Genomic DNA, 20,833 nt, shown 5'->3' with positions numbered 1-20,833 from the left:
AATGTAGGACAAAAAATGTGTCACAACGTCGACCGTAATACTTTAATAACACTGACAAGAAAGACGCGTCATGAAAACTCTCCTCCCGGCGAAACTGGATCAAACGCCGAGAATAAGGCTGTTTAATACGGCAACAACTCAGAGAGCATTATGGGGGTTTAGCGAGCGACGGGCCACCATGACAAAGACTGACGTGGCGGTTAATAGGTTCTGAGTGGGGCATTTGTACTCCAGTGGACAAACTAACCGCGCTGCTTTAACAGCAAATGTCATGAGTCCACAGTTAAAAATAAATGGAATTCTGTTCGCTGTATGTTCATTTTAGTGACTAATCGTTAATTATTGGCAAAATCTTTGCCGATATCTTCAGGAAACTGTTCAAAATTTGCACCCGTACTTTAACCAGCGGCTGTTTGTTTATTACACAAACACACAATGTAGAACGAAACGTCTTAAATGTGTCACAACGTAATACCTTAATAACACTTACAAGAAAGACGCGTTATGAAAACCCGCCTCTCAGTGAAACTGGATCAAAGGCTGTTTAATACAACGCAGAGAGCATTATGGGGGTTTAGCGAGCAACGGGCCACCATGACAAAGATGTGGCGGTTAAAAGGTTCTGAGTCTACTGGGGCATTTATACTCGAGTGGCCAAACTAACCGAGCTGCTTTAATGTCATGAATCCACGCTTACAAATCAGTACATGGAGATAGGTCCGCTGTACCCAACTCGTTTAGATGATTAATCGTTTGTATCTCGCTGTTACAAAACTGTTTGAAACCAGAACCCCTGCTTTAAACAGTTTGCTCACTGAAACTCCTCAGAGACACACAGTGTAAAACAAAACGCCCTCGCTGGGTCACCACGACACCCTAATACCTAAAGAACAGCTCACTGACGAGAAAGACGTGTCATGAAAACTCGCCTCTTAGCAAAACTACATGAAAAGCCATGAAACAATGATGAGGCCGCCCGGGAGAACGGCGTATCTGTCATAGAGGGCTCGGCAAAACCAGACAAGTAGAGACTCGGCCCGCCGCCTCGGTCTGTCCGTGACGTCAATGCAGGAGACGTGAGGGAGCGGAGATGCGAGTGGAGGAGGGAGGCGGAAATCAGCACAACAAAACACTGGATGGAGCAGCGATGGGTCCTGCCAGTTGGATGGAGCATCGGAGGAAAAGCAAATGGTAAGAAGAAAGAGAGGGTAGTGGCCAGTTGGGAGCATTAGTCTGGCAGAAAGCAGATGCTGCGAGGGGGGAGGGGAGCATCAGTCCATCTTCTTCCTGTCTACACTCAGCTTTATCTCCCACTCAGAGTTTCACTCACAAGATACGAGCTAACTCCGGTCTGTCGGCAGCTCGGATGACGGGACAGAGCGTCACCCTTTAGGGGGCGTCCGGACCAAAAACATCCAAAATAAAGCAAAGAGCTGCATAGGTGGGGTATCGGAGGCAAAACTGATCCAGCTGGAGAAACAGGACAGTGTCTTAAGATGCTGATCAGATGCTACAAACGGCAGCAAAAGCGAAGCCCGATGCAACCTGTGTGCTCTGTTGTTTAGGGTTTTGACTTCTGTGTTGGTGTCCCTGTGACACCGGCGTCTCAAATTCAAAACATTAAGACAGCTGTGACTCTTCACACAAGGCTGCAGTTGATGTGTAAGGCAGCCCGAGGCTATCATGACTTGCATAATGCCTTCAACTGTGTCAAACAGCAGCTACAAGGATTGTGCAACAGACTGTTAACATTAAGCAGCGCCACACAGCAAACCAAAACAGCTCCAGCAAGTCTAGTTAGTGACACAATTGAGGCCTTCTAACATGCTACTACTAACCAGAGCTGCAGCTTTGGCTCCGTAAACTAAACACGCTGTACTAGCAATGCAGGGAACTACAATAAACAGAGATGGTTATCCACATCCAGCCCACCAATCCACCAGCCTCCTCTGAGTCTGCCTTCTGTGCCCCTCAGTTTTGTGGGAGTGGAAACACTGACTGCCTCGATGCCTCACACTGGGAGCCACATGTGCTCGAAGCAGGGCTCTGGTCTGGTCTAGCCTAGTTTGGCCTGGCACGGAGGAGAGACACTGATTAGCCCCAGACATGGGCCTGCTAAGTCCCCCTCTGTGATCAGCCTCTGCCCGCTGTGCTCACCCACCTGTTATTATTACAGTTGAACTGATTTCATATTAACACAGCATTAGAGGCACGCCGGGGCTGTTTCCACGCGACCGAGCGAAGCGCCGGACAGATAGGAAAAGCGCAGTGGAGCCTGGGAGAGCACATGTGCTCGCATGTGGGCAGGAATCTCAGATTCACTCCATGAGTCAGGGTCTAAACATCATTTCCATCCCCGGCAGCTGCCATGGAAGTCTTAAAACGACGGATAATTAACACACTGCCACGTTTAACGCTTTGGATCAGATGGGGACACGAGGCCCGCCGTCTCTGAATAATATTGTGAGGATATTTTAGGCCCATTACTCAGGAGAGAGCTGGTTGACTGGTTAACTGCTGCTGAGGTGGCCTGGACGTTATAGAGTGTAAATACTGCAGGGATAAGAAAAGTCATTAAGGCAATATGTGAGCGTTTTTGTTGTATTGTCTGAACATTTTAGGCGTCATTACTTTGTTACAAGCTGCAATATTATAATAACGCAGGTAAACATTTCCCCACAGGGGGTATCAGGGTAATAAAGTACAGAGTGAGGGTGGCTGATGTCATGAATCTATTGACACACCACATTCCTCTGACATAACTACGCTTTTACTCGGGTACATCCTTTCTAGGTGGCGCCGACCGATGACTCGTCATGTAAGGAAATCTCTCTGCGCTGTTGCAACCAATGTGCCGTCTGAGAAGGTGTGGTTGAGAGTGATGGATGACACGGAAAAATTAAGAAGAGGAGCAACATCGTCGCCAGGCAACAACATTCAGCGATGATGCACAGAAAGAACGCGCTGCGGGACGAGTTTTTCAGGTCTAGTTTCGGCACATTTGAGAAAAGAATTTGTCAGATCAGAGTTTGTGAGTCAGATGCTGAGTAAATAAAGAGAGTCGTTGCCAAGGTGACGGGTGTGATGTTTTTTTAAAATCGTGTCATTGTTTACCTTTGGTGATGCTGAGTGTGTTGTCTCCGCTCGCGACAAAGTCATAAAGTGCAACGAAGAGGTTCGGGTCGCTCTCGGCTGCCCCCAGCAGGTTCTCCTTGGAGCTCCAGCGCACCGCTTCTGTCAGAGCTTCTGGCGGGAAAGCAAAAGAGAAGATTAATCGTGACACTAGCGCACAAAACAGCACAACATGTTGCACAGAGGAACAGAATAATCACAGTTGGAGCTGGTTCTGTAAATGCAATCTGCAGCTTTGTTGACTAATAATTCCCTCAAGTAGAACTGACCACAGCAAGCGTTCCTATTCCAGTACAACCTACAGACAACAACAGCCTGCTGGCAGGTCTGATGAGCTAGAAATGCTAAGACGTCTTCCTCATCTTCAGCCTCCATGCTGCGTTAGTCTACCTGTCCGTCCAGACTGAGCCTCCTGCCTGAACCCGGTGCGGAGCTGATGGCCGCTCAGAGCCGCCCACTCATCCTCAAAACTGCTGCTTGCCTGCAGGCACCTCAAAGGCATCACTTTGCTCAAATCCAATTCTGTGTAGAGCTTCTGTTATCGCTGGCTACAAACACAAAGGCCTGCCGTGTCTCGTCTGGGCCAGGTGAGATCTGAGGAGGGAGTGTTTGTCTAGGTGTGTATATATGAAAGGAGAGAGGGCGGAGCTACAGAACCCACAGGGATGGGAACAGGATGAACACACACACACACACACACACACCCAGAGGGACGCGGTGATGAACTCGAACACCAACTACACTCGACAGCTGCTGCCAAAGTCGCTGCATGTCTGGACAGCTGCTGAAGGAGTGGGAGAGGATCGCAGTGGAATGGAGGCAACACAGGAGCCCTGACACAACATGTTGCTCCTTAAATGTGACTTTGAATTAGAGTTTTTAAAAATAATTTAACACCTACACAACATCCTGAACAAGGGAACAAGGTCTCACCTGCCTAATACAGCAATAAAAAGTGCAACACGCTGCCTAAGTGGGAGTTTTGTTGTCCACATTTACTTGTGTGACATATTCACACTACTTTTGTTCAACCGGTTGTTCTGAAGGCTGCAGTTTATAGATCTAGAAACGTAAAGCGTTGCACCACCGAGTGATGTTTACGGAGAAGGCAGCACAAACCCCAAGCGGATGGCGCGACCGTAAACAAGAGGCGATACGGTTTTCTTCTAGTCGTCAACATCTGCCATCGCTACGAGCCGCCACCTACACGCTCAGGCTAACGCTCGCCAGAGGAACCGGCTGATTCAGAACAGATCGGCCGCCTCGGCTCCAGCCGTTACGGGGCCCGCTCCTCCGTGGCTGCAATCACAGTTGGCGGTGGAACGTTTAAAACAGCGCTCCTGACATTTCGTCGTTGCCAGCGAGGTCAGGTTTTTGGTAACGTTGGCGAAGAATCCTCTGCGTGTTCAACAGAGGTCTTGTGTAAATACTGGAGCTCTCATGCAACAACAGCTGCTGCCGGTGAGGTGGAAAAGACGGATTTCATGCTTCAAAAATATATGAAAAATGCTGAAATAATCGAAAGCATAAGTGTAGATACCCAGTCGTCCTCAAATGTATTCATAACCTCCTGTTTAAGAGGGAAAAAACCAGCTGAAATAAGTTAAAATTGATAAAAGTAATAATAAATAAAACATTTTTATGAAAATTATGACATTGCTTTTAAATTGTGGTTCAACAGAAATATTTTTTTTTAAAAAGGGGGGAGAAAAACAAGCAAACAAGGGACCTTTTTTAAAAATTTTTAAATTATTCTTTTCAACCACAATTCAAAAGCAACGTCTTATTTCACTAAATTACAATTTAGCAAATTTTTATTTATTATAACTTTTTTCAGTTTCTAGTTATTTGAGCGACTGTCATGAATTTTGCCTTTTCTTTAATGGAAGGGTGTGAATACATCTGAGGACGACTGTACTTGTCAGAAATAAGACAGACGTTCTTGTTGATTTCACAATTACAAAGCAGCCAATTAAAACAGAAAAAGCCAAAATGTTTAGTCCTTTGTCACTACTAGGATGCTCTACACACTGTCAACACAGCACCTGAAACTAACAACAGCAAACAAACAAGAGGGAAAAAACTAAAAAAAGACACAGCACAGCCCAGAAGTTCACATTTCATTCAGATTTTGATTAAAATTTAAGAGCTGAGAGCACAAAGCGGATGAAGCTGCGATGACAGCAGCATTCTATCATCCGACCATAATGAGCGAGTTACTGACAATGATGCAGGATTCTCGCTCTGAGACACGGTCGTGACTTTCTGCGGTTAAGACATGACAAATATTTCAGATTTAATCACACAACTCTAATCTCACAAAGCTGGCGAAAACAGAAATTAAACATTTTCCATCTTTCGTGGGCACCATGTGGCGGACACGTGACGTCGAATCACACGAGAGCAGAGACTTTCCCACGTCGTGTCATCTACACAATGACTTCACTCTAAACACAACAAACCGTCCCCCCGTCGCCAAACACTGCAACCGTATGTCATCTATTCCGAACAGCACCACAACATCTACACATGAGGTTTGCGCACCTTTGTTCTGGACCAGCATGCACTGCAGCGCCGCACTGGCCGTGACCTGGCTCAGCCACAGCTCCCAGTACATCTCCCGTTCTGCCCAGTTACCAATCCCAGTATCCGCGGTGGTTTCTCTTGACTCCGAGCAGTCGGTTTAAAGTCTAAACGTGTCTCCGGAGGCTGAAAAGTACATTCTCCAAGCCGGGGGAAAAAAAAGAAAAGGAGCAGAGGCCACTTCTCTAAACCATCCTGCTCACTGTGGAGCACAAAAGCTGCACTCAGGGCAAATCTGAGAGGCACAAAGACCTCCCCACACCAATTATTTACCCACGCCGCTGTCCTTGAGCTAAACTGCCCAAACTTCTGACATTACGGCAGTGACTAGCAGCCCTCTGCCTCTCCCTGCCGGCTTTGATGTGGCCGAGGGGAGTCAAGCTTTCCGAGGTCCATCTGGAGAGCGCAGACGTCCATGACTGATGTTCTCTGAGGTTTAAAGTGCTGTAAGGGCTGGCGGAGGGAGGCAGCGAAGAAGAAGAAGACGTGTGGTTGAGGGGCTGGGGATGGGGCATGTGCAGAGGTTATGGAGGGGGGGTGGTGGTAGGGAAGAGTGTACGGTATGGAGGAAAGTTGAGCTGAATGTGATGTGTGTGCATGTGTGGTGTGGGAGTGTGTGAGGGCCGAGGCAGCGCTGTGGCTGGCAGCAGATGGCCGGTCGGCTGAATGGGAGGGAGGGGGGAGCTGCTATTGACCGACACTCTGCTTCTTCTTCTGTGTGTGTGTGTGTGTGTGTGTGTGTGTGCATGAATCTGTGTAAACGTGCACGCCTGCAACTGCCGGGCCGAGCCAACTGTCGGAGCTGCTCCTCTTACACGGCTACGTATCACGTCGCTCATGTCAGGAATGTTTTTAATGAAATAGTGATGTTACGACACACGCGTGTCAAAGAGGAATCTCAAGTCAACGAGGAGCGACACGAAAAACAACAACAACAACAACCTCCATCACTGTTTGCTCCCAGCCTCAAGTCAAAACAGCTAATTACACGAAATCGTTTCCCCGTCACGATCCAGTTTCATTAACTTCCTTAAATCGCCCCTAAATCCCGGCCAGCAGGAAGATGCTGTTCCTCCTGGCCCAGCTCGAGCCTCATGTGCTGCGGCGTTTGATTGAGCGAGCAGTTGGCCCGCGCGGCGTTTGTCGTGCGCCCGTCCGTGTGCGTCTGCCGCGAAGCCGGAGCACATGTGCGTTCTTGAAGAAACCCCGGCTTTGTGTCAAGACAGCTGCGACAGAGGTGACCCCGGTCCCGCATTACACGGGCGCACACTTGGGGGGCGACACGACTCCCCAGCAGCTGCTTTGTGCCTCCGGGTTTCTCTGAAGGTGTCGCTCCACCAGCGGGCCGCCTTGTGCCAAAGCATTAAACGACACAATAACATCTCCCGCATAAAACAATGCTGATTGTATCCCAAGCCCGTGGCCGGCGAGGTAAGCTTGTATTTTTAGCTGCTCGAGAACAAAACACAGCAGCGTGACATCCAGAAATAACTCGGCAGAGCACATAGTGGTGCGCAGATAAACGGCTGGCTGGCTGCAGGAAGCTAAACCAAAAGCTGAGACAATGAGACACACATGGAGGAGACGGTACAGGAGCCTGTGTGACAGATCAGATCCTGGTGTTAGTTACTGGACACAAACAATAAATCAGCTGATTCTGAGGGAGTCAGGTGGGAACTTATTTTAAAAGATTCTATTTGAAATGACTCCCCTAAAGTCTGTGACACCATCAGAGGTGATATGAGGAGATATTCAAAGACTGAACGTCGCCCCAAAACACTCATAAGACTCCCTTTAACTTTAAACTTTTGGAGTTTGGTTCCTACACCACAGACATCCGTGACTCACGTACAGAACAGACAGAAGAATTACAGCTGCGATGATTAATCAGTCAAAAGGAAACTAAACGAGCGTCATTAAGAGTTAAAATCTCAGAGCAAAAACAAAAACATTTGGTCTCAAGTTCACAAACATCTCAGATTTTCTGTTTTTCTTTGTTTTGCATCTCTGAAAACTGAATATCATCGAGTTTTAAAGTCACACCAAGACGGCGACATTTTTCCTTGTTTCATGTTCTGTGGACCAAATTAATCAAGAAAACCATCAGTAGATAATTCATATAAGAACTAGCTGCAGCCAGCTGACTACAGAATACCAGTGAACAGAATCATGTTCACTGTTTAGACAAACAACACACCTGGCTGTGAAAACTGGACCAACAACAATCACACACAGCTCAGAGCGTCAGAAGTCAACATTTCCTTTCAGATTTTATCATAAATTTGAGAACTAAGTGAACAAAACCGATGACAGTTTGATGACAAACGTTATCATCTGATCATAAGAAGTGACGACGAAGCAGGATTTTCACTCCGAGCGTCTGAGGCACCGTCACGGTTTTATGTGATTAAAACGGGATAAATATCTCAGTTCTTCCTCAGACTAGTTTAAAATTAAAACCTGTGTGTCTCTGCTTTAATCTCACAGAGACGTTGTTTAATTCATACAGAAGTTAAACACTTCCCGTCGCTAATCTGCACCATGTGACACGGAGCCACATGAGAGCAGAGATTAGCCCACGCTGCGTGATCTACACGATGAAATAACCCGAAATACGACTAATAAGCTTCCTCCTTTCACCAACAATGCGACTGTATACTACATTCTGTCCACACAACATCTACATATTCTGCTGTTTATTACCGTAATGTCTGGACTATAAGCAGCTACTTTTTTCACACGCTTTAAACGCTGCGGCTTAAACAACGATGCGGCTAATTTATGGATTTTACGAATTTGCCTCGAGACGTAAGTGACGTTGAGCGACAACGACAGAGAGACTGAGGAAGTGTGTGACGAAGTAATTCTGAGGCTGAAGAAGACGACTTTAGTGGTTTTAACCACAGACTGTATAAAAGATGGACGTAGCCTCTGTGATGTCACCCGTTGGTTTCTGCACTGAGAACATGAAGCCAGGGTTTTGCTACTTCCTGGTTGACATCTTGGATTTTTGGAGGCAGTGACGCAAAAATCGTCGGAGGGGGGCGGAGCCATAGGAGCGGCGATTGGTCAGACGGATTGAGAGGCGGGCCCTCTCTGCCCCGCCCACATTTACCGCCTTCTGCTCGCTTCATCTGCATCGTCGCTGTCGACTGTCAATCAAGCCAGCCACGCCCCTTGCCCCGCAACATGTTGACGATTTTTTAAAAATTCAGTCTTGATTTATTTTCAGATTGGCCACCTGATCTCTGGATCTGACCATGAAAACTAATAAGAAAACAATCCTGAGCTGTAGGAATGCAGTATTTCATGATCTGTGATCACTTTTTTTCCAGTTCCAGTCTATGGGAGCCAGGGCTTTGTGGAGCCAGCAGCTAGCGGACGTAGTGATACTACAGGTTTTTGACACTTCCGGATTGGCTTCATCTTCCAGGGCCGGTTGCTACGTCCATCTTTTATACAGTCTATGGCTTTAACATGACAAACAGAGATAGCGATCAGTGGCTTTTCCTGGTAGGCTGCTGTAGTTTTCATTTCCTTCTCCAGCCGTGTTACAGGCGCTGTTCAGAAAAAAGCATCTACGTATTTGTATGTGTTACCGGTTTAATTAAAAGTTAAAAAAAATCTTTCGGTGTAAATATCTCATGTTCCAACGTGGACACCTGCAGCTGATATTCAGGGTTCTCAATAGTCCAAAAATTACGGTAGTTGTTTTAAAGCCTGACTGTGTCTGTTAAGACGGAAAAGTAAAATTCTCCCGTCAGGAAACAACGACTACGGATTACAGACAAGTTCTCTAAACCGTCTTCTTCCCTGCGGAGCACAAAAGCTTCACTCTGAGAGACGAATACCTCCCCAGGATAACTACCAACCCACGCTGCCGTCCTGGAGTTAACCTGCCTAAACTGTCTGACTAGCAGTCCTCTGATGTGGCAAAGCAAAGAAATAACCTGGAATATGACTAAATTTCTTCCTCCTTTACAGAATTATCTAACTGTGTATCGTCTGTCCACTGAGTCACAACATCAACACAACATTTGCTCAATAAGAAGACCGGAGTCTGTATGTCACAATCCAGTATTTATTCATTTTCTAAATAATAACAACATACGTGGGCTGAGATGTGCAGTATTACTGTCACAAAATTACTCAAAATCACCAACAATTCACGCAGTAAACGTTCCAAAACACTCACTAAATGTCTGATTAATAAACGTTAACAGAAAAATATGTTTGTTGAACAGAATTCATTTGTTTCTCACATGTCTGTTGCGCTATTTATGAGCAATCCATCTAGATTAAAAAAAAGAAAAGGAGCAGCGAACAGAGAAGCCATTGGCTGCAGAGGAGAGTCAGTTGTTGTTCATGAGGACTAGACAAAGGACAATAGCCTCATTAATGCCACATCACAAGTGTGTGTGTCGAGGAAAACGTTCCCTCGTTTCTGAGGACTTCCAATTCATGATGTGAAAACACAGAGCTTCTGAAATCATATGGAAACAACCACGCCGGTCATCGGAGACGCTTCATAACCGCACGCATGTACGCACTCGTCCTGAGCGCTCATGTCCACACCGGCAGCCTCTCGTCTCCCTCCACGGTGTTGCAAACCGCTCTGAGTAAACAGTTACACACAAGCTGCTGCCGGGAACGCCTGCCAACGTCCTCTGTTCAGTTCATCACATCTGCCGTCTGCGTGGAAATACACCGATCAGGGAGTGGACCAACACCAGTCCAGGCCTGAGAGGCGGCGGATGTTAGCCCGGGGCTCACCGGCCGGCCCTGCCTGCCCCGCTCAGGGCCCGTTATGGGTTAATAATGGGCTGTAAGTGCTTCCCTCTAGGTGTGCTGGCAACAAAGCTAAGTGCTGCTTTATGTGACAGCACAGAGGATGAGTGGCGTTTGATGGCTTGAAACAACCCTCGTCCAGGCGGTGGCGGCCCGCGGGGCGAACGACACGAGCCGGCGGCTGTTTTAGTACGTCTTAAAAGACCAGTTAGATCCAAACCAGACATGTTGATGGTTAACCACGGATCGATTAACTGACATTACTGAATATACTATTCAATAAGGCAGGAAAGGAAGGACGAGCAGGTCAACAGATGTGCTGTAGATTAGCTGTAGTACCTGATTGTTCCACCAGGTTACTGTTTATTACTGCTGTAGGAGCAGATTATTAATGTGTGGCTGCAAGGTGGGGCTGTGGTTAGCACCATCGCCTCGCAGTTAGAAGGTCGTCGGTTCTCGTCCCGGTGAGGACACCCGGGATCTTTCTGCGTGGAGTCTCCATGTTCTCCCCGTGCAGCGTGGGTTCTCTCCGGGTTCTCCAGCTTCCTCCCACAGTCCAAAAACATGCTGAGGTTAATTGGTGATTGTAAATTGTCCGTAGGTGTGAATGTGAGTGTGCTTGGTTGTCTGTCTCTAAGTGTAGCCCTGTGATAGACTGGTTACCTGTCCAGGTGAACCTGCCTTCACCCTGAGTCAGGTGGGATAGACTCCAGCCCCCCATGACCCTGGTGAGGATTAAGGTGTAGAGATGATGGATGGAAGTTAATGTGTGTTGATCGTCAATTTTGAGAAAAGAAAAGAAGAACGATCCGCACACCAAAAACAGGCTCCCTTATACAATTTATTGGTGTGACGTTTGCAGTCTGAGGAAGAGCATTTTGCTCAAAACGTCACGCCAATAAATTGTATAAGGGAGCCTGTTTTTGGTGTACGGATCGTTCTTCTCTTTTCTCATTTTTGACATTTTGTGATCCAGCACCCAACCCAGTGGGCCTCGGGGATGTGCGTGCCTTTCCTTCTTTAGACTTTTGATCGTCAATTTTACCAATAAGGTGGGAACCTTTCTGTCTTGATAGGGTTTCCAACTGAAAGGGGACCAGTTCTTGATCGCTGAGCAACACTAAAATGTACCATGTGTATTGATGTTGGTTGGAAATATGTATTTAAGAAGATCTGGATATCAAATAAAGACACTATGTGCACCGTAAAGCAAAAGGAGTAGGACTTTAATTCAATAGACATCGGTAAAAAAAGCCCGTCAGTTCAGTTTTCCTGTTTGAAATCAACAATCAACACACATGAACGTGAGACACCAAACACAGAACAGTGTTTTCTGATCTGAGTCGAGTCTGACACCCTGACCTCCCCTATTGTGTTGTATTTTTAATCCTTCTTATTTTGTTATTTTTTTCTTCTAGTTACTGCGTTTCTTTCACTGTCCGGCACTTTGGTTCAACTTCTGATGCTTTTAAATGTGTTTCATAATAACTGTGACTCTGAGAGCATCGTGGAGGCTTCGTTAGCAACAGGTCACCATGACGAAGACTTCTGGGACAGCTCACGGTCACCGGTTAGATCTCACATTCCTCAGACGGGTCAGAGTCCACTAGAGTAATATTTGCAGAGTGACTCTGCTCTATATTTACAGTGACAACAGTTTCCAGGAACTGTACTTCATTCACCTTGATGACTAATCGATTACTGATTGACAAAACTGCCGAACTACTACGAGAATAGTTTAAAGTTTCCATTCTTGACACAAACAAAACAGAACCTGCACCTAGAAGTCACCCAGGCTCTGATGTGTCTCCAGAGAATACATAAAAACAACCTTTATTCCCTGTAATGCAGAATTTCAAAAACCAAAACACGCCCTCGGATTGTCTGCAGCGTTTCTATTCCAGGAGTTACATCGAGCGGAAGTAACAGTGGATGTCAGAGCGCCGTCCTCGCCGTAGATCTGCCCGTTCTTGTAGAAATGCATCATGGCATTCCTGCGGATGATGTAAACCGCCCGGCCGAGGTGCGTTTATGTAACCAGGTCCCCACAGGTAAGGAGGCGTGTCCACCACAAAGCCGGACTCTCTCGGTGCCACCGCCTCCTCGCTTCGCCGCGAGGGTTTACAGGAGAACCTGCGGCCTAATCCTGATGTCTGAGCGGCTGATCTGTGTGTGGTGTGGTTAAGTGGTTCCAGGGTGTGGGTTTAAGCTGCTTTACACTGACTCAGGCTGAGGACCCGGCTGGAGCCCACAGGGACGCTTTTACCTCCATTGTGTGCTCAGTCAGGCGGCTGAGACGCCTCCGGCTGCACAACCAGCACAGCGGATCGTTTACATCCAACGTATGTGCCAACCCACCGCTTACTGACATGGTTTTCATTTTACACACATACAGCCTCAAAGAGCCACAAAATCTGTTCGTCTGGTGGCAACACGATCGTCAGATCCTAATCTGACTTTAATTGCCAGAAAACTGACTGAACAGCAATTTTCATGCAGACAGGAGGGTGAAGGTTTTAAATATACTGAAAAAATGGTTCTTTAAAGATGAACAGTTGGACGTAAATGACGTCCTGCAACCTGACGACACAGAACAGGGATCTGACGTTAGAGAGAATAAAAAAAGTATTTTGCTGTGGTTTCATGAGCACCTTTGGACGTTAACGAAGCAGAGGAACTGTGCGTTGAAGGTTGTTCTGAAATCTGACAGGAGACATGTTCAAGAACTGGAAAAAAAAAAGCACTGAAAGAACTGAGAAAGGCCAAAACTGACTCATTTAACAAACTAATCGATGAGTCTAAGGAAAATAGAAACTTACTATTAGATGGAAAAAATGTAGCATTAGCATCTCTAACACCATATCTGACCATCTTTTGGTGTTTGTTTATGTTTTGATCCAGAAGAAACCTACTGGTCAAAAACAAATCCACTAGAAATTTGGAATCTATTTTGGTTTAACTGTATTTACAAATGGCACATTGTGGAAAAAACATCCTGTCTTTAAAATGTGAAGTAAGTTATGTTCACTATCCCTGTGATTGATGACAAACTAACAAAGCAGGAGGCAAATTAGTTCAAAATTGGGTTATAAAGGAACGATCAGAAGTGATAGAAGATGCAGAAAAAAATGCACAAACTTCTTTCATTCTCTGTGCAGCGTTTGGAAGAACTTTGGTCTCAGATCAAGACTTTTTGAAGGCTCCTGTCTATGGACAAACTAGCTGCTATCTAACTCTGCTGTAATTACTTTAAATGGTGCACAGTCCCTGCAAAAATAAACCATGAAATCAAATAAATACTCTGAAATTCAAATTGGGTTTACTGTGTGATTCACGGCGGAGCAGCAAACGAACGAAGCGAGGCTAAGAAGGAACCTGCAATCCTTCACCGAGCAAATTACTAAAAGTCACGTAGAATCAACAACCCCGGCCCGTCGCCCCTCAGAGCAATCAGCCGAGATGCTGGAGGACAGCGGTGCCACGGGGCGTCCAGATTAAAGGTTTCTGAGTGACTGGTCAGCTGGTGGGCGATTACACTGGAGGAGTAGGACGTGCTGGATAATCCTCAGTAAGAGCTGCGCTACAACTTGAGGACGGGAAGACAGAACGAGTGCATGTTCATGTATGTGCGAATGCTCACAGTAAGCGTGCGCATCTGCAGCCAAGTCTCCAGCCTGCAACCTCGTAGATAAGCAGCAGCGATAATGCCAGCGACGGAGGACTCATCCTGGAAGCAAATCAGTGCTTAACAGGCTTGGCACAGAGGCTGCCCCGCTTTCTTACCCCATATCTCATTCTTTCTTCGTCTCCCTGCTACACTTCTGTAGCCAGAGAGTGAGAACTGCCGTTTCACCGGGAGCCACTACAAGCGTTTGGCGAGACCTTCCTACCAAGTTTAAAACATTTGGTGTCGTTAAGCTGACAGATGCAAGGGATGGCTTCACCATCTGCACAGCCAATCACTCACTGTTCTGATTAATCCTCACCCTTTAATGATAAAAGCTACGGAGAGTCGAGGCCAAGGAATAAAAACTAGAACTGTGGTTTTGGGAACTACACAACGTTGACTGGTAGCAGATGCAAAGGCTTAAGGCAGCAACTGGGAGTTGCGGTACGAAAGCACGCATTCGCATCAACGCTAAATTTTTTGGGGGGAGGAAAAAAAAAAAGCAGCTTTTGGGATGTTCAACTTTTTCAAATCTGCGCTAATTATTATTTCAGTTCCATTAAATATGATCGCTTGCAAAGCAGTTAAATCTCTGAATTGCCTTTCTCATTTATGGCATTTTTGCCGTAAAGCATCAGGAATTAAAGAGCATTTTACTCTTCTTAGATAGATCTGGGATTAAGGCCCATCGCAGCAGCCAGGGTTCAGCAGAGAGCTCCAGACAGGCAGAGCCGGTCAACTGCAGGGGCTAATAGGGACGGCTCGGTCTGGGGGATGGAGAGGCTCGCTGGTTCTAGCACATGGCCGGCTGGGGACGAGGTGGGAGGCGCAGAGAGGCATAAATTATTTAACACACAACCATTACAGAGTCCACAACGTTGCATGCAATATTCAGACATAAACCATGTTTGATTGTGTTAAAATTATCAGCACAGAAACACTCTGGGCTTCGTCTCGTCACACTTATTTCCAGCTCTGAGCCAATCAGTCAGACTCTTCAGTTTTGCCCTAATTTCCTCCACAGGAGGTGTGGCCATGGCTCCTCCTAGTGGTTACTGACAGTCATTAGGAAGAAGAGATGCTTTTTATCGACATATCATCTTAACTCCCAGATATGATCTTTTAAAGCCTTTTAAAATCTCCACCCATCGCCATCAAAGTGTCTGAAACTTCTTCCCCCAGATACTGCCCTGGCTGCTGGGGACCGATCCTGGTTGTTGGGGTTTTAGCACATAGAGTCCACAGAAAAGTGGATTTGTCTATAATCTAATTTCACCCCTGATGCAAATCAGCTTAGGTCCTTGAATCCTGGATCCAGGAATCTCTCTTCTCCTCTGGGCAGCTTAAAAAATGCTGTACTTTAGGTACAGCTGGCTCAATGTGTATCTCTGGCACGGCTGCCAAAACATATTCCAATCCGCTCATCTGCCCCAATTTCTATGATCTGTTTGGAGTAAAAATAGATTAGCCTGTCGCTTTGTTGGTTTTTATAAAGAGAACCTTCAGAAGCAGCGTTTCTGTGTCTTTATGCTGTCAGTGGACCAATCAGGCACAGTTTCTACATGTGAAATGTACGTTTCATTTAAAGGTGACGTAAATGTGACCAACACGGAGGAGCTGCAGTGCAACAGAAATCCCTTTAATGAGGAGTTTCTCAGCAGGTTCATTGCTCTTCATTAACAAAGCGCTCGGCCTGCTGCAGTGTGTATCGGATAAAGCCACTGCAGAGATGGAGATCTCTGAACTCCTGACAAGGCGGTGCAGCCATCGATACGCTGCAGCCACTGATTCACCAACACAGCAGCTGGACCGATAGTCCTGTAGCAGGCTGTCTGGACGGAGCCCTTTGAATCAGCACAGTGCTCCTCAGCTGTCCTTGTTTAGCTCAGTGGTTTTAAAGCGAGCCTCTCTGTCGGTGTGTCTGGTCAGAACACAGCGATGCTACATGAGAGAGACGAGACCTGAAGCAGAGACAGAAAAAGGCAACGCTGGACTTTACGGATGAAAAATTCACTCCTGCTCAACAGCGAGACGAGAGCAGGGAGGGGAAACAGAGTCCACTGGGTCAGAAAGATCAACAGTCAATTTACACTAATGGCCTCCAGAACTCATTTGCCACCCTAAAGCCAGTCAGGCATCCTGATAGAAACGCTGGTGTGCACATATGATACCCCCGGACAGCAGAGAGACAGGCAGCAACACACAGAGGCATGAGTTCAACAGACAAACATGCATTCCTCATAGACTGGCACCTTTCAATTACATCCCAAGAAGGCATCATTAAGCCGAGGAGGTATGCCGTGGTCTCTGGTATAAGGTGGTTATGAAGCTGGATTAATACGAACACTTTGGTGCGCTCGTATCGACAGCTTTCACTGGAACACACTCTAAACCACACAAACGAAGTCTAAAGCAACACTTCATCCCACTAGTTGACTCACAGCCACCATATGAATTAATTATTTTACTTCCCTTTGCTGCGGTACATTACTCTGCATGGGATCAATAAACTTTAACTCTGAACTGACAAAACTGAGCAGCATGAAGTCACTGACGAATTAACAGGAAGCAAATCGAGCCACGCTGGTTAATTCTGTTGAGTTATTTATCCCTTAAACTACTGCAGATACACAAGGAGCTGCTGCTAATTCACAGTATTTCATCGTGATGCATCATATCATACAAAATAACACTTGATTTGTGGCTTTTGATCAAACTTCAGCTACAACACTTGGGAGTTTGAAAGTGGCCGATAGAAAAACCGACTGAGCGATCACAACAAAAGAACAAGCTTCACCCACGACGATGTGTAAGATAACGCTGCATCATTATCACACAGATAGACTCTTAGAAAACAGGCAGTTTGATATTCAGTGGCAGACTGAGCTCCAAGCTTCCCCACTTAAAGAGTCTTTGTTCTATTATTGTGTGCTTTGAAGAGCAGCAGTCTCTCTGCAGAGTGGCTGTGCGACTGCATCCTGGATGCTATAAAAAGGCCACTCCTGCCCTGACATCGGAGAGAACAGAACAGCGCCGACAGTGAGCGGTGTTGCACTTAGCGGGTCCGTCTGTCTGTGTGTGTACTTCAAGCTGAGGACTGTTACTTCTGAGATGTGAGAGCCAGGAATTGAAAATGCTTTCCATTCCCAAAAGGGTGCACCTTCCGTGCGTCCTTCCTCGCTGCAGTGGCGTGAGGGAGCTGGGTCTGGGACATCAGTGGAAACTCGGCAACTTACGCCAGTAGTTTTACATCTATGCAGCACATGTTAAGTAACCGTCCGCTGAAGGACACAGCAGACAGGCATCAAACATCCCTCGATCAGAGAGGGATGAACCAAGACACATGCAGTGAATACGTGGGTGAGCATTAAGCCCAGCTGTATATTAATAAATGCATGATGATGACTTACATACACACACATACACCTCCTAGGAGGTACTCTGTCATCTCCATTACTGATAAGCCCAGATCAGACAGTGAGCGAGCAGCCAAAGGGGAAAACGCCGCGAGGAAGGAGGCAAATCGGCTCTCAGTGGCTCAAAGAGGAGAGATAATGAAGATCAGCCTGCAGACATGTATCTGAACGCATAGCGATCGCTGTGAGTCAGAAACACAGCCGAGCTACAGGCTGAGGCAGGTGGCTCGGACCGGCTCCGTCCTGCTGCTGTCACGATTTGATCACAATCAGCTTTATTCACGTACACACAACTTAACTTGGGCTCAAAGAACCTGCACCAGAAAGGGAACTGGGTGTTTGCTCCCATGCACAGCTATAAAGTCAGTCAAAACTTTGGTGCAAACTGGGCAGATTGTGATGATAATAATAAATACAGGATTACTGGTACTTAATGTAGGTGGATGACAGCGCCGTGGAGCAAAGAGCAACGTCGCTTCACGTCTAAAAATACTGGAGTTAACCAATATATTTTTCAGTTTCTTTGTGTGAAAGAACAGACAGAAGATCTTAAAATAGAACCACCCAAGAGCACCTTTAACCTCTGATGTCTGCATGACCGTAATCACATACCGGCAGAAGGTGACTTAAATAATTCACACAGATTTCCCATTGGATGAAAGTGTGCAGTCAGCTTGCTGAGTGTGTTGTAACAGTAGACGTTATCAGACAGAGGATATAAGCGAGCATGTGAAAACCACTAGCTATTGTAATGTGAGCCTGTGGTGGCTGCCATAGTGAGTTAATGGAGCGGAATTGCTCGTCAGCCTCCGGAGGCAAAGACTCCGTGTTGCCAGAGCAGGTACCACGTAGGGGAAATGTTAACCAGCTAACCTCCAGTCACTACTGGAAGCTTGCTCTTTTCAGGAACGGTGCACCTCCACTAGGGATCATTAGGCCACAAGCAGCACATAGAGGATCCTCCAACAGGGGACCAGGAGGAGCAACGGCCACCTCAGATCTGATAGCTCAGGTTTATTCACAGACTACAGCGTCTGAGTGTCAGCGAATGCAGCAATAGACGACAGCCAGACCTCAAAGTGCATAACTGAGCTGCAGGTTAGTTTGCCGCCTCCAGCTGTTTGTAAGAATCCTTCCTCTGAGGTTACAGAATACCTGCAGCATCAGGATCCATGTGAGCGTCTGCACAGTGACAGAGTGCTGCCTTCATGTATGAAACAGCTTTAAGTTTAATCATTACTCATATCTATAAATCACACCTGACATGGAGACAGGATTGTTCAGGAGCGAACAGCATCGCTTCTACACCTCAGACAGGTGAGCCGTCAAACACAGTCCCTGTTCACCAGCTGCAGGTAAATCAATCCTGAGCTCCATCACAGCTTCATCCTACATATATAATAATCTGATCGTTCTCCGAGAGCCAAATTGATTTTCTGCCATATTAAGCTTTTGTATTAAGGAGATATCTGCAGCCTTTCCATTACTGTGTATATGTCACCTCTCAAACCAAATGCAGCAACAGACAGACCAGCTGATGAAGAAAACACAGTTAATCCCTGGATGTCCTGCCTTTAGGTGAACTCTTTCCTGAACCAAACCTGCAGCTGTATTAGTCTGTGTACAGCAAATCATCTGAAACCTTCCCTGTAAAACACTCCATGTGTGATCTCTTCACTCTCACACTGTTTTCAGCTCAACTCTACACAACAACAACAGACTTCCTGAAGTGCAGCTTTGGGTTTTTGTGCCACCCCAACACTCCCAGTGTCTCCATGTGGCCCCCAGTGACACATTCCTGCTGCTGTAGTGGGTTAATGGGGTAGATCAGCTCGTCAGCCCCTCCAGGTACAGCTTATTGTCTCCCAACCAGGTGCCACACAGGTTAAACCCCAACTAGCTGCAGCCTGCGGCTATGACTGGACTCTTCCTCTTTTCTCCAGCACTGAGCCTCCATTAGGGATCAGCAGGTCACATGCACGATCACACACACACATTCGGCTGCTTCGCTGTCAAATCTGCCCACTTTCCTCCATAAACTGCATCCCCTCTGCACACACAGACAATGGGTAGGTTAGCAGTGGAAGGGCTGAAGCGTGGAAAGCTACCACCGCAGGCTGCTGCTGCTCAAGCTAACGGTAGCATGATGAGCTAGCAGCGCTAATCAGCAGCAAACAAATATCAAAGTCGGGAAGGTTCATGTTCACACACTCCGGCGGCTCTGCTCTACCTGAATGCTGCGTGAATATATTGATCCCCGGGTCGGGCACGTTGACCGCAGCCGCTCTGCCCGGCGGTGTCCCGGTGCTGCTGCCGGGTTCTCGGGGTCTCCTCCCGGCGCCGCTCCCCCGGTTCCCCTTCCCTTGGTGCGGTTGGGACGCGTGGGGCTGTGGTGGCTGGAGTCCGGTCGATGTACCCTCACCGACGCGGCCTACCTGCTGTCCCATCCCGGTAGTTTGGTGCGTTTGGGACGAAGCGAGCAAACCCCCTTGCGGTACCTCTCGGTTCACATTCCCCCCTCCGAAAAAAAAGCTGGAGCGGCCTGGCCCGAGTCCTCCTTCCTTGATCCCCTCCCCGCGGTTCTTCGCCGAAGCTAGCTAGCCCGTGTTAGCTCGCCTGGGCTAGCCCCGTTAGCAGCGAAACCCACCCACCCTGCCGTTAACAATAAAACCGCAACGGCGCCGTGTGACAGCGATCGTGTCTCCGCCGGTGATCCGGATGGTGTCCGAGCAGCGATCGGCGGTACCGGACGAGCGAGGTTTCGGTCAGATCGGAGCCGTTCAGAATCGCTTCGCCGTTGTCCGGCCGCTGCGCGCCCCCTCTGACGCCGCCATCTTTACCGCAGAACAGAAGATGTGTTGCACAAGGCGGGGGGTTCGCCTCGATCCCCTGTGATCCTCCACCCCTCCGGCACCGACACCGACCCACCGGGTCCCAGCAGGTCCGAGCTCCCGCTGCCTGCCGCGCCGGACCGTCTGGACCCGGAGCTCTGGAGGAAACCGGCAGGAAAAAACTTCCGAACCTCTGAGCTATTGTTTAATCAGAATCATGCGTTTGGTGACAGAAGAGCAGCTTTAATGTGAACTCCTCATTCTGACACAGGTGTGCGATTATGGCCGTGATTTATACCTGTAGGAAATAAATGGATCACTGTCTTTTATAATTAAAAATAAAGAAATGATGATGTACGTCCTGGTTTATCTTGTTTTTTGTTTGTTTGTTTTAAATTATTATTTATTTTTTATTT

General features: G+C 47.2%; 1 protein-coding gene across 7 annotated transcripts in view; it reads right to left on the bottom strand.

The window, feature by feature from the left end:
- The window catches only part of abl2 (c-abl oncogene 2, non-receptor tyrosine kinase), a 30,988-nt gene extending 10,815 nt beyond the window's left edge, over positions 1 to 20,173 (bottom strand). Inside the window, exons 1-2 of one of the 7 annotated variants that reach the window (XM_008299443.1) lie at positions 19,817 to 20,173; positions 3,115 to 3,246 (exon numbers count right to left, since the gene is read on the bottom strand). In XM_008299443.1, the coding sequence (XP_008297665.1) occupies positions 3,115 to 3,246; positions 19,817 to 20,033 (349 nt within the window). In that variant the 5' untranslated portion in view covers positions 20,034 to 20,173. The other 6 variants (XM_008299438.1, XM_008299444.1, XM_008299439.1 and 3 more) reach the window with 6 other exon arrangements.
- Between the last annotated feature and the right edge of the window lie 660 nt (positions 20,174 to 20,833).

This window comes from Stegastes partitus, unplaced genomic scaffold, assembly GCF_000690725.1.
Source record: "Stegastes partitus isolate 25-593 unplaced genomic scaffold, Stegastes_partitus-1.0.2 Scaffold1418, whole genome shotgun sequence".
Lineage (NCBI taxonomy): Eukaryota > Metazoa > Chordata > Actinopteri > Pomacentridae > Stegastes > Stegastes partitus.
This window is presented reverse-complemented; position numbering and strand designations above follow the sequence as displayed.